Source organism: Pungitius pungitius, chromosome 7 (assembly GCF_949316345.1).
Source record: "Pungitius pungitius chromosome 7, fPunPun2.1, whole genome shotgun sequence".
NCBI lineage: Eukaryota > Metazoa > Chordata > Actinopteri > Perciformes > Gasterosteidae > Pungitius > Pungitius pungitius.
In genome coordinates, this window is record NC_084906.1 from 1,959,450 (window position 1) to 1,974,183 (window position 14,734).

At 44.3% G+C, this 14,734-nt stretch overlaps 1 protein-coding gene across 6 annotated transcripts in view; it reads right to left on the bottom strand.

The window, feature by feature from the left end:
* Positions 1–226: 226 nt before the first annotated feature.
* The window catches only part of lrp8 (low density lipoprotein receptor-related protein 8, apolipoprotein e receptor), a 108,598-nt gene continuing 94,090 nt past the window's right edge, over positions 227–14,734 (bottom strand). Inside the window, exons 14-19 of one of the 6 annotated variants that reach the window (XM_037468701.2) lie at positions 13,476–13,617; positions 11,965–12,117; positions 10,988–11,386; positions 7,919–7,987; positions 5,319–5,491; positions 227–3,451 (exon numbers count right to left, since the gene is read on the bottom strand). In XM_037468701.2, the coding sequence (XP_037324598.2) occupies positions 3,413–3,451; positions 5,319–5,491; positions 7,919–7,987; positions 10,988–11,386; positions 11,965–12,117; positions 13,476–13,617 (975 nt within the window). In that variant the 3' untranslated portion in view covers positions 227–3,412. Of the gene's footprint in view, positions 3,452–3,495; positions 5,510–7,918; positions 7,988–10,987; positions 11,387–11,964; positions 12,118–13,475; positions 13,618–14,734 lie in introns of those variants that run through there. The other 5 variants (XM_037468700.2, XM_037468698.2, XM_037468696.2 and 2 more) reach the window with 5 other exon arrangements.

Genomic DNA, 14,734 nt, shown 5'->3' on the forward strand with positions numbered 1-14,734 from the left:
TTCAGGAAGTTGTTGTTTTTTTACAGCTCCAGGGGTTTCCTTGTCATTTTGGGGATGTTCAGGTTATTTTCTCCAGTGTTTACTTCCAGTGTAGTGTGTGTGTGTGTGTGTGTGTGTGTGTGTGTGTGTGTGTGTGTGTGTCTACCCAAAGATTGATAGCCCTTGCCAAAGGAACAATGTTGATGGCTAAGATGAAGATGGGGAGGGCACAGTAGAAGAACAACCATTAAAGTGGGTGGAGGGGAGGCCAGTGATGTTAAAGCAGTCAGTGCGTTATTGGTCAAATTCTCTGTCGAGTGGAAGATCACAGAGAGGAAAGGCAACGGTACGCTTGATAGCAGGGAGTGCGAAACAGGAACACTATAATTACAGCATGCAATTACGCTATATTGGATTATGGGTTATCACGGCTGTTAGGATTGGCTAAGATCAGCCAATAATGTAACATTGTTCCCGTGAAATTAACCAGATGCAACCTTGTAATGGATGTTTACCACAGCAGATAAGTTACCGTAGTTCTATAATAGCAATAACACAATACTGGAGTGCAGGAGTTAAATATATAAATTAATCAGCCAAAAACCACATAGGAATGTTACCTCAGAATATGAACATAGACAAACACATAATTCATTGTTCAACAAAAGTGAGAGTGCTCAACTTGATCCTCTGAACTTCAATCTAGTGTTCATCAAGCCAACCAGTAGTAAACTACAATTATGCTGCCATTAGGACATTGATTAGTTCATAAACGGCACCTTAAAGTATTGATCAAGAATGTCCAGATAGCATATTGTCACAAACAACTCTTCTTCAATCCCCACTTACTAAATGATAATTGACAAAATTCCCCACAGTGGACGCTATCAGCATCCTTCTGTGGAAACAGCCGCCCGCCCTCAAGGTGGCCACCAAGTGGACCAGCCAATCTGTCTTCACACTGTAGCCGTAATAACTTTCCCACGACGCCACGGGCAGTCGCCTCAATAAATAAGCAATTGCTTCCACAAAGTGCAAACCCTCCGTTTGGAACTCCATCAGACCTGCAGCACACATGGACATGAGGGCTCAGCTCAGGGGCCGAAACAGCAGCAGGCCCGTGATCTATTTTAATCTAAAATTCACAAAAGGTATTTTCAGGGCATCTTACGTCATCGTAATTTGATCTTTTTTTTTTTTTTATTAAACAAAAATAGGAAATTTGGATTAATAAACAGTTCCCACAGCCATCGTAACCCTCAGAAAATATTGAAATATGAAGACAGTTAATACCAATATGCAGCTGTGTCGATTTTAACGGTTTCCTTTATATCAATCCTACATTGGGCTGAAATAGCATCCCCTGCAAAGCAGTCAAATATATTTCATTAGGCTTCATAAAGGGAGACAGCCTCCTCTTGTGCTCAACCCTCCTTCATTAGATTGACAGAGGGGGGTGTAGCGCTGGAGAGGACTATAATTTACCTTTCTAGAACGCCACTTGTCTCATACTTCACATACAAATCCCCCCTCTGTGCATCATAATCTGAGAAGAGAGCAAAAGGGAAACGAGTGGCAGAATGCAGCTGCAACCCGGGAGAAATAAATGGCCCACTATTCATCTTCCGAGCTCACAAACCTGTTTGCATACAGGACGGTTTGGTCTTTCTCCCCGCCTCCTCCCCTGTGGTTACCCCGAGAAATCTACACTCTGCAAACATGTCCAGTCAGAACCATGAATAACAACTACCGCTGATCAACTGTTTGCACCACCTGTCTCTATGGTAAGACAAATACATTTGCTTGGTACAACCCGGTGAGTTGGAAGACGTCAAGAGTTGCATTCTACGCTGGTTTTTGTTTACTGAAATAAGACTGAGGACGAGATGAAGAAAAGTATTTGTTAGCTCACCTCAGCCGATACGCATCGTTTCAAGGTGTTTGTTCTGGAAATGGAAGACCAGTGTTTCAGGTAACTTCTATACCTTATATAATGCCGTATAAGTGCGCCTAACAATTTTAAGAAGATTGAACTAAATGAAATCCAGAAGAGGAGAGTGGTTATTTCGCCATAACTACTAGCTATCATATTAACATTCCATAAATTTACTCCTTCTTTGCAGTATTTGAAATTACTGCGATAGTAGAAAAAAATCCACCTGATTCAATGGGCTGGAAGCTTGTCTGCAGCCAATGGAAGACCCACTCTGTATCCTTCATATCCAATCAGTGCTCGGCTCAGTCGGCTCCGGTGTGTTACTCATCTCACAAAACAAGGCCTTTAACCACAAGCCTCCAGATCCAGGAGACACACTGACACCTTGTTAACAGTCCAATAAGTTATCTGGGTAAATGCAGTGCTGTGAGGCTACTGGAGCTGGGCATGATCATCGTGGAGAAGTTGTCCAGTGTTGTTTTTGGAGCTACTGTCTAGCGTGCGAGAAATGCAGTATTACTACTAAAAATGCTCTTCGATTTGACCTAAAACCAAGGAATATCTATCAATAGCAAGACAGTTGGATTAGTGCATCCATAGTTGAAAGCCATATCATTCTGTACCTCAAAGCACCATTCACATTGTGACCCTTTCCCTGGATCATTTTTTGTGACGCTAGATTTACCTCCAAAACATTCACGGGAGCAAAATAAACAAAAAGTCGGGAGCTGGTTTGAGTCCCAGATCGATTCTCGGCTTTACAGAACACCTGATAGCACCTATGATCCTTCACCCTGTGGGGGCACAAACCCCTACCCTCACAAACTCGCTCACCTCAAGATTACCTCCAAACGCCCGGAGAACCACATTGCTTTCTTCTGTCTCCTCTCCTATATTTAGATTTGCCGTCCCACTGCATAATGTGTCACAGAGTGGAGTATGAGAGACTGGTGTAAAATGGGATGTCTGCTGCGTCAACTCAACGTTGATGCTGAGAAAACTATGAATGAGAAATAACTTCCTTGCCTGAAACTGTGAGTCCTTGCAAAGTTGAACAAATGTGCCGGTATTGATGTAGCACCGAGAGGCTCTGACAACATTTTTTTCCAGCAGCTAACGCACACAAATAAAAACATCACAATATTAATAATTAAAAATAATACATGCCGGTTCCCCCCCGGCCTTTTGTTCACAACGTGCACCGAGGCAACCAAATGAGGTTAGTTTGAACAAATTCATCAAGCAGCATTTCACACACCACTACATCTAACTAGAGGCAGATAAAACAGAAGGCTACTAAAAACTAGCACTAAGGGAAGTAGTACTGGATAGTAGTGGTAGTATTGTTACTCCAGTGGAGAAAATAGGAGAGAGAGGGGGATTTACAAGATGTACATGCCATCCCCGCTCCTGTAAAAGGAGGGATCCTTCCGGCTGTAGTGAGAGGAGGGGCCAGGATGGGGATGGGGGGGGGGGTAGGCTGCTTCCCCCCCCCCCTCAGGGATAGCCATCATCCTCCAGACTGAGTGCCACGCGCTGCAAACAGCAGATAAAAAAAAGACCGTTACAAAAGTAGGCTGGTGAAGGTGTGAGAAGGAGAGAGAGAGAGAGAGAGAGAGAGAGAGAGAGAAAACAGTAAAAAGCATGATGGGAAGAGAACAAAGAAAGACATATGGGGAGAAAAAAGAGATTGCAAACCCAGAGGAGGAATGGCAGGTTTATAAGGAATCCATTCTCCTGCTCCTTCTTGCAGCTCATACTGCTCTCACTGACCGTCCTCCTCCTCCCTTTTATTGCCCCCCCCCCCCTCTGTACATCCTCTCAGTCTCTGGCTGATCCTACGTAAGGAATGTACGATGCTCGCCTACGGCTTTGAACGTCTGGCCCACATGATGCCAACCTGATTTCTCCGGCTGTCTGAGTTGCCACGGAGACACAAAAAGAAAAGAGAGAAGAGGAAAGGAAATGAAGAAAACACGTATAAAAATAAACACAATCAAATAGATTTGTGTAGATGTAGAGTTCCCTCTTCGCAGGCTGGATGTAAATTTGACCTTGAATCCTAATCTGACTCAGTGGTGCCTGTTGTGTGTGTGTGTGTGCGCGTGTGTGTGCTTGTTTCCAGCTCAACATCTTGCCAATGATACCCAGAATTAGTTGTCACTTTTTTTCTCTGGAGCAACACAAAGCAATCTGTGTTACCATGCCAACCGTTCAAAGCACCAGAATCCCAACCCCCTATAATCCGTTTTGGCTGTCTTTCCCAGCTGGTGTTCCGATATCTACAACAACAAATATATTCAATACGTACATGTCTTACACGTCTAAGACATTTAAGTGCATTTTTGTGCAAATCACAGCTGGCATTGTTTTGGGGACATGTAGAAAAATGCAGCTTCATGCCCTAATGAGTCAACCTCAAAATAATGTAGTCTGTAGAATTTATGATTTCAGCAACTGCACTGAAGACACATAACAAAGCGAGAGAAATCATTTTGGACTGTCCTTGGTTCCGATGTCCTGCACTGTGACCCAAAAAAAACGAACCACCCACTGTGAGGACAGTGTCGCAATGTTCAATCTAAATCCAATATATTTGCTTTAGTCCAGTTTGCTCTCCTTTCAACCAGCGGCCTGAGGTCACTAAGAACAGAAGCGTCCCTGAAGAGGCCCCCCCATCGGCTCTCTTGTGTATAGCTGCACTGCATCAGAACAGCCGTAATCATTTAGGCCTCAGTGTCCCTTTAATGTTTGAATCAACCTCTGTTTCTGTGTTTAGTGGCAAACAATACCAACAAAAAAAAAAAAATCCTCTGACAGGGATGCTATCTTGTGGCACATATTTTCTGTTGCCTAGTGACCATGTTGAGGATATTTTCTTTTATTTTTTTTGCACCAGCTGCTTCTGTAAACAAAGATGATATGCATAAATTATATCTGTGTAAAGAATTTTGTCAGAAGACTGTGGCCTCGTGACAAACATCTCACCCAGCAAACAAAACAAACACTTCATTAACCGCACACAAAGGACACGCAACGTACAAGTCAATGGGACGGCAACAAAGATGCGAGTGCTGATGAACATGATTATGGCGATGTCTGTGAACTCAATGAGGATATCGCGTACCCGCGAAGGGCCTGCGTGTGTGTTCCTCCGTGTGTGTGTGTGTGTGTGTACAAGCCTATTTTTTTTTCTTTCCACCAGGCCTATATGTACAACAAAGCTTTTTACCAACCCCGCTCCTCCACCCACCCCCAAAAAAACCTCCCTCGCTTCCTCTGCGCCCCCCCCTCATTTGCCGCTGGAGAGCATCGGCGCCCCCGAGTACCAGTGAGCGTTGCTGTCCGTGACACCGCCCCCTAGAGGCAGCGCTATGAACGGCTGACTGTGGCTGCCACTCACTGCTGGATACACGTGACCGACGGACTCGCTGTGTCGCCCGATGTGGATCTCGTCGTCGTCGTCCTCCGTGGTCTTGCGGTAGACCGGGTTGTCGAAGTTCATGCTCTTGGTGTTCTTGCGCCGCCAGTTGCGCCACACCAGGTAGCCGCCGGTGCAGAGCAGGCCGATGACCACTGTGGCAAGGATAGGGACTGCATGTGTTTAACACACACAACAACGACAACACACGGCGGGAGCGTTAACACAGCCCAGGGGACACGGAGCGGCGCTTTGAGCAGTCACGCAAACAAACACGCATCACACACACACACTTATATACACTCCTTATATACCGAGGGCTCATTATTATCTGCCTTCATTTGTCAAAATGTTCTATGGTCTAATACACAGCCGTAAGGTTCACAGGGGGAATTAAATCCATGAGAATAAATGGTGGACTAGACCGGCTACCATTTACAACAAACTGTTTGGTTTTTGATGATTATAATTGATTTGTTTGTAATCAATTCGAGGCCCCCTAAAAGCACACATAAAAATACACTTCACTCTCTAATGGGCATAGAACATCATTTTGCTCGCCACAAGACAACTTTATTTAGTGGTGGTAAACTGCAGAGATCAGTGTCTTCTTGCAGAGGACACAAAGTCCTTGTGAAAAATGTCTGAATTGAATAGAAACAAGACAAGTGCCTCAGCCGTGGGAAATCCTGTACATCCACCTGCTATTTTACATATGACATCAAGATAGCCCACACTAAAAAAACTGAAAACAATGAGCCTTCATGTCGCTTGCATACATTCAATCACATCCCTTTTAACTCAATTCAGCAAAATGATCAAAACACATGAACATAAGTGCAGATGGACGCATCACCACGCATCCAACATGCAGACACCCAAACACAAGTTCATGCTTGCACAACCACTGAAACACCATTGCATTTGGTAGTGTTCAGGTTCGAAAGGAAATGATTGGTTTTTTTCTATCAGAGACAACATTAAACACACTCTGCAGACTTCTTAACTCTGGGGTTTTTTTGGGGGGTGGTGGGTATTGAAAGTGAATGGAAGAAGGGAAGAGGATGAGAGGTAAAGGGAGATTGGAGAATTCTTGAGATAAGCGCCATCTCTTCCCTCTCATTACCATGTCAGCATGATTGCCTAGCTGCCCTTCGGGGACCCGAGTGTGCGTGTGTACTTAATGCACGAGTCTATGTGTGTGTGTGTGTGTGTGTGTGTGTGTGTATAGAGACCAACAGCCAAACCACAGATGAGTCAATGAGAAGAGAGAAAACCAGAGTGTGCCGTAGATGTGTCTGCATTCCCTGTGGAAGCCCCACCTAATTGCTCCTTTGTTGGACAGGCACTTGAGGTCCCTGTGTGACTGGGCTGGAAACCCCAATCATCCTTTTGTGCTCCTCTAAATGCCGGCTGCTTTATGGAAACAAAAACAACTCCAGCTCTTCTCTCATTCAGAAGAATTCACTCCAATTAGACAGAGGCATGACAGCCTGACTTTAGCTAAATACAGATGATCATGGTTGGACTGGGGGGGGGGGGGGCGTGGTGCACAAGCGGATGTGAACGGGAGAACTCGGGTGCAGAAATGTGGTCCTCTTGGACCCTCCGCCAATAATTAACGTTTCGAAACTGCCAAAAAAAGGCAGAATGGGCGGATTTAGGGAATGGCACGAGGACAGAATGGGGGATGGAGTGGAGGGAGTTAACAGTCTCCAGGGTTGTTTTAATGAGCTCATGTCTCCATCGTCGCTGAGGAAGAGGGGGAAAAGAAAGACGCTTCACCATGTTTCAAGCTCACACCATTTATCAGTATTAAATATTAGGAATGAAAGAGATGTAAATTAGCGACCTATGCTACTCTGAGGAAAGTATTTCCGTTTTCCATAAAATTAAATTATCACTTAATTTTCAGCTAATATAATAAATTGGCTTTACTAAGCTGGTTTGATTATAAGAACTTTGTTGTAGTGAGGTGGCCTAATGTTTCTTCTGCCCTTCTTTGACAATAACATTATTTTCAAGCTCATTGTCCTCCTGTTCAACATGTAAATCCAGTGGATTTGGTAAAACAGGAGGATGGATTGCAGTGTAAGCACTAAACTTTGTCTGAATGGGAACACGAGCTTAATGCTACAGCAACAGCAACAGCTGGTCAAATGTGATGACAAAACATCAACTGAATTTCCTACTTACTCAGATCTCATTAATGATGACATCATGTGCACATTACAAAGGATTGGCCATCACTGGTTGACCAGCTCAGTGGCTTTTTATAGCCGGAGGCTTTAAAAAATGACTAATATTATGTGTTTTTTGCATTTCTTGACATTTTGTTAAGACCTGGTCTGAAACCGACTGGTATGACTTACATGTTTAAACCATATTGCTTTTAAATCAGAACTATAACATTTTAATCCCTGGGTAGAAACTCGCAAAAAAACCCAGTCCCACACACACACACACACAAATATCCATTCACACCCAACATGCAGGACATCAGCAACGAGCAAAGACAGAGAAGCAAGGAGGGAGAAGCAGGCGGCCAGAAGGCAAGCAGCGAGAAATTAAACAGTACTCACCAATAGGAATGACTATCCCCAGGACAGCTACAGTGATGTTGTTACCTATGAGGTAGTGATCACTGGCAGCTGAGGTGGAGAAGAAAAAGAAGAAAAGTTGAAGAAAACATATTTGCATAATATCAAGTCAGAGAATCAATCAGATTTCCGGACTGCTGACTGCACATTTCTTTTTTAAAGCAGGCGTAAATAAAATGCAGATAAACAAATACCAGGATACCATACAAACGCAGATGAGATTTGTTTCAACACATGGTGAGACAAATGAAATTCCAGGAAGCAATGCATCAAACACTTGACATTTTACTAAAAGCCATGCATCTTTTGGTGGAGGGTTGAAATTGTTGTGTGAGCTTGAGCGCCAATTCAAGTCTCTCTTTTTCTGCGGCATCGGATCCTATTCTGTCTCCATGTAACACAATATACATTTATCCTAGACTTCTATCAGAAGATCCCAGCGCTGGCCCCGCACACGGATTGGCTCATTTAGAAAGAGTGGCCGTGTGCACGTAAAAGGCACAGGTGACGGATGGGACATACAACAACGAGACGCTTTCTCTTATGAATACAATCACATAAGGGATGAACTGCGCGCGCGCACACACACACACACACACACACACACACACACACACACACACACACACACACACACACACACACACACACACAGTAACATCAAGAGGCACAGCGGGCGATTTGACTTGCGAGTGAGCAGCGGAGCGTCCGCGTGCTGAGTCAGCAGAAGTGAATTGGGCTTTTCTTAAAGTATGAGTGACATTCCATAGGTCTCAAGACTCCGAAAAAAGCGGATTAATAGAATCTTATTAAAGCAGCAGTTATGAAAGAAGCAGTCTGAAGAAACTGAGGGCAAAGACAAGAAAGTTGAAAAGAAAGAAAGAAAAAGTCTCAATTTCATTATTATACATTATATTATTAAACCATTATTGCTGGAGGGATTTTGAGTTCAAATAGAATTTGCTGTTTTGCTGAATGAAAATGTCCATACTTAAATTTTGACCATATCATATTGAGTCGGTGAGATAGATTAAATAACCAACATCATCCTCTATCACCTATATGGTAGTAATTAGCTTCCAAGCTTAATTCATTTAAGATGTCATGTCATAATCTGTCTGAAATCTCCATCAAGTGCCACGATAAAAAGACTGGTTCACGTTCCCTCAAGTTGGTCTTGAAACAAAACTCGTAAATCGGAACAGTTATTATCCCCCCCCCCCCCCCCGTGAGGGGATGAGCCCGGGACTGAGCAGGTTTTGTGCTACTAGCCGTGACAAGATGTGGAACTGACTGCCCTTCTGGTGTCTTCCAAGCCTTCATGTTACACCCCATTCAAACTGTTTAAACATCCCCACGACTGCAACGCACATGTAAGTGACGGCGGGTATAATCTACACGCTAAATGCAAAAAAAATGCCCGAGCCTGTCGTGAAGCCTTAGCGGTCCGATCTGATCAAATGAGACGGTTTTAGTTTCAGCGGTATTTTCATGCTCAACGGTGTCGAAATCAATTGTAATACAAACAGGGGAATCTGTAAATCAAAGACTCACTTGATTTGTATCGGGCTGAAACCTCTTCAACAACTTCATATAAACCTTAGGATGGGATCTCTTCAGTCAGGAACAGGAACAGCAAGCAAAACCCTGTTTTAATGTTCACACGAGCACCTCGCCTTTGACAGGGAGAAAGCACTCCGGAAAAAAGATTGATGAATCCTGGCATCAAGAGCAAAGGTTCCAATCCGTAAGAGCATAGATGCATTTAGGCTCTTTGTGTGTACCAGCTGTGGTTTATGTTTTATTCCTGAAACCCCTGGGTCTCCCTCACTCCACCGCGCCAGCTGCAGCGCTGCACGCGGGTAACAGCTGATGACAGCGTGCCACCGAGTTGAAAAGCATTACTCGCGGCCCGTGGGTTTGGAGACGCGTCGCGCTCTATGCCCCCGTTTTCTCCTCCGTGTCTGCTCCACCTCTCATCTGGAGCGCTTGTGGTGTGGTGGGAAAGGCTGACAACTTCGGAGACTAGAGGAAACGCGCTTCTTAGTAACTCTGCAACTCAGGCCCCCCCCCCCCCAAAGTGACAAGCCTAGCTACAAGCAAGCAGCCATGAGGGCCAGAAAATCTCTCTCCTGCCATCTTTTCTTCCCATCTAAATGGGATAAATGCTGTATTCCCTCCATAAAGTGCATACTTCCATAGCTCCCATCCTCCCTGTTCAATTCCTTGACTGTCATGTTCTTTTTAGTTCTGTGCTCATTCCTTTTTCTCAATGGCCTGTTAATTGACCACCACTGCACCTTCTCATTGGTTTTTACCTCTCGCTCTCTATCTCATTCAGTTCCACGTTCTATGTCTATAACTCTTCCTCCCAAAGCCACTTTCATCATACCTCCTTTTTGACCCTTCCCTATGGAGACACTTTCCAATCTCTTTCATTCCTTGTTCATCAATATGAGACATTTTTATAATAAAAATGAAAAAACAATATTGTCAAATCTGAGCCACTTCTTTCACACGTGCAAACCACAACAACCACTTCTATTCCATCCTTAAATATCTGCTGAACTATTGACTATCGTCACTCAAATATAGGATGTGAACTAGAGGTTGTGTTAGCATAAATAAGTTTTGGACATTCTTTTACTATTGCTATTGCTTTTACTATTGCTCGTCCATTTTTAGTGGGGCAATGGCATTGCAGCCAGTAGAATATGCAAAAAGAAAAGCACACATTCACAATAAAAAGGCAGAGGCAGAACTAAAAAAAATGCAATTGTTCTCGACAGTTGTAAGCACGAGATGACTCGAGGACAACTGGGTCTGCAGTTTGATTGTAACAATATATCAAGGATTTGTGTTCACCTCAATTACAATTGCAGTCTTCGAGTGGATGTGTAAAACGTTGTTTCTACTTTTACAATCGCTAATCATAACGCTCGTGAGTGTAGCTCCTATGTGTGTGTGCGAGAGAAAGAAAGGTGCACCAACAGATGGTCGGACACAGAAGCTTCCCACAAAGCCGGATTGTTATGCACAAAGCCTGCTCACCATCCTCCTTACCTCTGTGGGAGAGGTTGGCGTTGCTCTCTCGTTGAATGCCGTTGGAGGCCACCGGGCCCAGCAGCAGGGGGGTGCGTGTGGATGTGGACGCCCGACGCGTGCCGCTGACGCTCGTCGTCCCTGTCGTCGTGGCGGCGGGGGTCCGAGGCCGCTCTGTGGAGGTCCTCCTGGGCGTCTTGGGGGCAGAATGTGTCGCCGGGCGTCTGCTTGTGGGCCTGGGTGTCGTGGCGGCAGAACTCGTGGTGGAGCTCGTCGTGGTGGTGGTGGTGGTGGGCGGGGGGGTCGTGGTGGCGGTAACCATTGTGCTGCTTGTAGTGCTTGTTGCTGTGGTTGGAGTGGGAGTAGTGGTTGGGATGGTGGTGGCTGTTGTGGTTGCCCTGGGTCGAACTGCCAAAGGGAAAAAGGACCATACTCTTAAGAGGTGGTACATTAATTGGTGATTACAGCGGTCAAGTGTGTTGACCACATTTTTTACATCAATGCACGCAATGGCATATAGTACGTACCTAAACTCACTTGGATAATACACATTTTAGAACAATAACAACATCGTAGGCCTATAATGCGATTCTGTTGAAAGTCATTAAGACTATTCCCCCCCCCCCCCCCCCAAAAAAAAAATCACATTTCATTTTTTCCAAAATCACTGCAGCATAGAGAGAATATTAGGATTTGAGGACACAATACCACTCAAAAGTTTGGACACACCTCATTCCATTCAATGAGAAGTTGTGTCCACACTTACTGACTGGTACTGTATGGCCCCTTCTAAGCATTATACTAATGGTTTCTGGTTCTGACAGTGATTTCATTGGGAATATCCAAAGGGATTTCACAGGGAGATATTAAGAGCAAGTGAAACAAAAACAGTTTTTGGAATTTTTATCAAAACATAAGAGCTCATCAGAATAAGTAAGTCCAATAACTCCCGTGAATAATTGGTTGTTGGAGTGCGACCGACGTACCCATAGCACAGCGCCTCATGTCGGGTCCCAGCTCCATGCGGTCGGGACAGGCACAGGTGTATTTGGGAGAGTGGTCTGTGATCTGCGGCGCCTTCAGACAGAGGTATTCACAGCCACCGTTGGGCAGGCTTCCCATGTTGCAGGTGTCCGGAGCTTTGGGAAAACGAGCAGGTTAAGAATTGTCTGTCCTGACAGATTAAATACATTTAGTTATTTTGCAGTCTCACATCTCAATGGAAAAATTAGGAATTGAAAACCAAGCCAATGAGAAGCACAAAAGGTTCTGTAGCTTGAAGTCCAATGACCACTGGGGTTTTCATCATCTAGTGTAGACTGAATACTTTAAAAAAAAGGCATCAAGGTAATTGCATTTTAGCAGTGTCCAATCAGGCTCAATATTCTTGTACTACTAGAATTTGCGCCGACTTTTTGTAGCGTTACTTTGGCTTTTTTTTCCAGGCCGAGTGAACTGATGCCAAGGTTGAGGCAAGAGTGTCAGCTTTTTTATTCTCTGCTCTCAAATAAAAAATTGACGTGTGAATTCCCAACCAGAGACTCGACGCTGTGGAAAACACTGCTGCTCTTGTCATGTGGGGAAAACACCAGAAATGGGTCACGTTGCGGTCGCGGTGTAAAGTTTTTGAAGAGCAGCACATCAGAGGAATCCTCAGCCATCAGAGAACGCACAGGCTGAACTGGGAAGGAACTGGTGCTTTGTGTGCAATATTCTGCAACATGAATGACTCCAAATATCAGCTGTGAATTCAGTACTAAAATAAATGGGGATCAGCAGCGAGGTGTCACTATGAAGTAATTACTACATCACTGGAGGTCAAATTTAATTACACCGAAAAAACAAAAAAAAGTACTAATAAAAAAAACGCCAGAGTGGAGCTTATCAACACCATAATCTTTAATTATCCGTTAGCAGCCCCCCTCCGATACTGTTTTTACAACCCTTCCCTATCTTCAGATGAGGTGCAATGCAGATCTCTGGAGCCGGTGTCCGTTCAAGGCTGCAGAGATCTGCCAATACCCCCCTTTAAATGCTACACGCCGTCTTTATGTCTGTGATCTGTTTTTGTGCACAGAAAGTCTTGATTTATTGATGAGAGGATGCAATTAGCTCCATCGGGCACTCGGACTGTTCCGAGTAAGGGAACTTTGAAACAAAGCACGAAACAAAGACTCACACAAGCAAATGGCTTGCAAACACACACACACACACACACACACACACACACACACACACACACACACACACACACACACACACACACACACACACACACACACACACACACACACACACACACACACACACACACACACACACACACACACACACACACACACACACACACACACACACACACACTGTGTGTGTAAGTGGTCGTTTGCATACACAGGAAAAAAATAAGATAAAAAAGACAGTATAACTATTATGTTTGACACCCAGGGCAAAGTGTGAAGTAGTTGTTATTGTGGGAATCTCCGTATGCACTTCTCACCTTTAGGCTGCCTCTGTTCATGGAACACGACCAGGTCCAGGGGGTTGTTGAGGTGCTCGGCCACCTTCGCCACGTCGTGTCCCGTCAGCCGGTTTGCGCTGTATATCGCTTCGTCCTCCAAGTCTGTCCAATATACGCGATCCTTGGTGAGGACAAAGTAGCCCCGTGAATTCCAGCCACGGCACGCCGTCACTCATCAACATGGGATCCAGTTTCAAAATAAAACTAATAATTGACGATATCGTCAGAGACAAACATTTACCTTAAAGTTACCTCTGGTAATTACACTGTAATTGAAGGCAAATTAAATAAAATGGCAGGTTTACTTCTTTTGAGTGATGCAACATATGAATTTTGCAATTTAGAAAAAAACAACAACAATACAATACAAAAACAATACTTTTGGATATATTTCTTGTTGGTAGCAGCGCTCGATGCCTTCTGTGAGCTAGTAATTAAAGATGGAGATAAGTGATAACAATGGTATTGGTGGAAAACAAAACCGTCCTCTGATAAAGTACCGGGCACACAGCCATGATATGGCATTTCAGCAAATTAAAAAGTGGTATAAGCTATTTGTTATTCTAATCATAATTAGTATTCCACCAATTTATAACAGAGGAGGTTTTGCATCTTTTGTGGATGATTTACTCTCGAGCCAAAGTAATATCTGAGCGCAGGGTGCATACACACAACAATAATTGGGTTTTGGGGGGGGGATTGGTTTCCAGGTCAGTGTGCGTCGCATGAAGCACGTGGAATGTGCAGCACCCTTTGCGTGACCCACACAGAAATGGCTTCACAACCTCTGCGTGTATTTTACATTACATTCCATGTCATTTAGCGACTTACAATGAGTGCATTTCCACAAAGAGATACAAACTCAGAAGATCGAGTAACAAGAAAGTATAAAATCGGCATAAAATCGAGCCGATGCAATAATCCGGCATGAAGCAGATGCAACAGCATCTGCGGTGAATACTGGCCTGGTAGATTCACAGCTCACTGTTTCCCCCCCCCCAAAAAGCCCAACAGATTCTTTAGAAATAAAAGACTAAACACTGCCAGTTTCCGACCCATGAGACCGTTCACCTATATTTCACTTCAGCTTTCCTGCTTCATGTATCTTGCTCACTCCAATACCTCCTACCGGTTTTCCCTTTGTGACACTACAGCATAACAGAAAACGGTTCACAAGTGGTGATGGCACTTGGTTTCCACGGCAACTGCAGACTGCTCCATCCAAGTAGACACACATC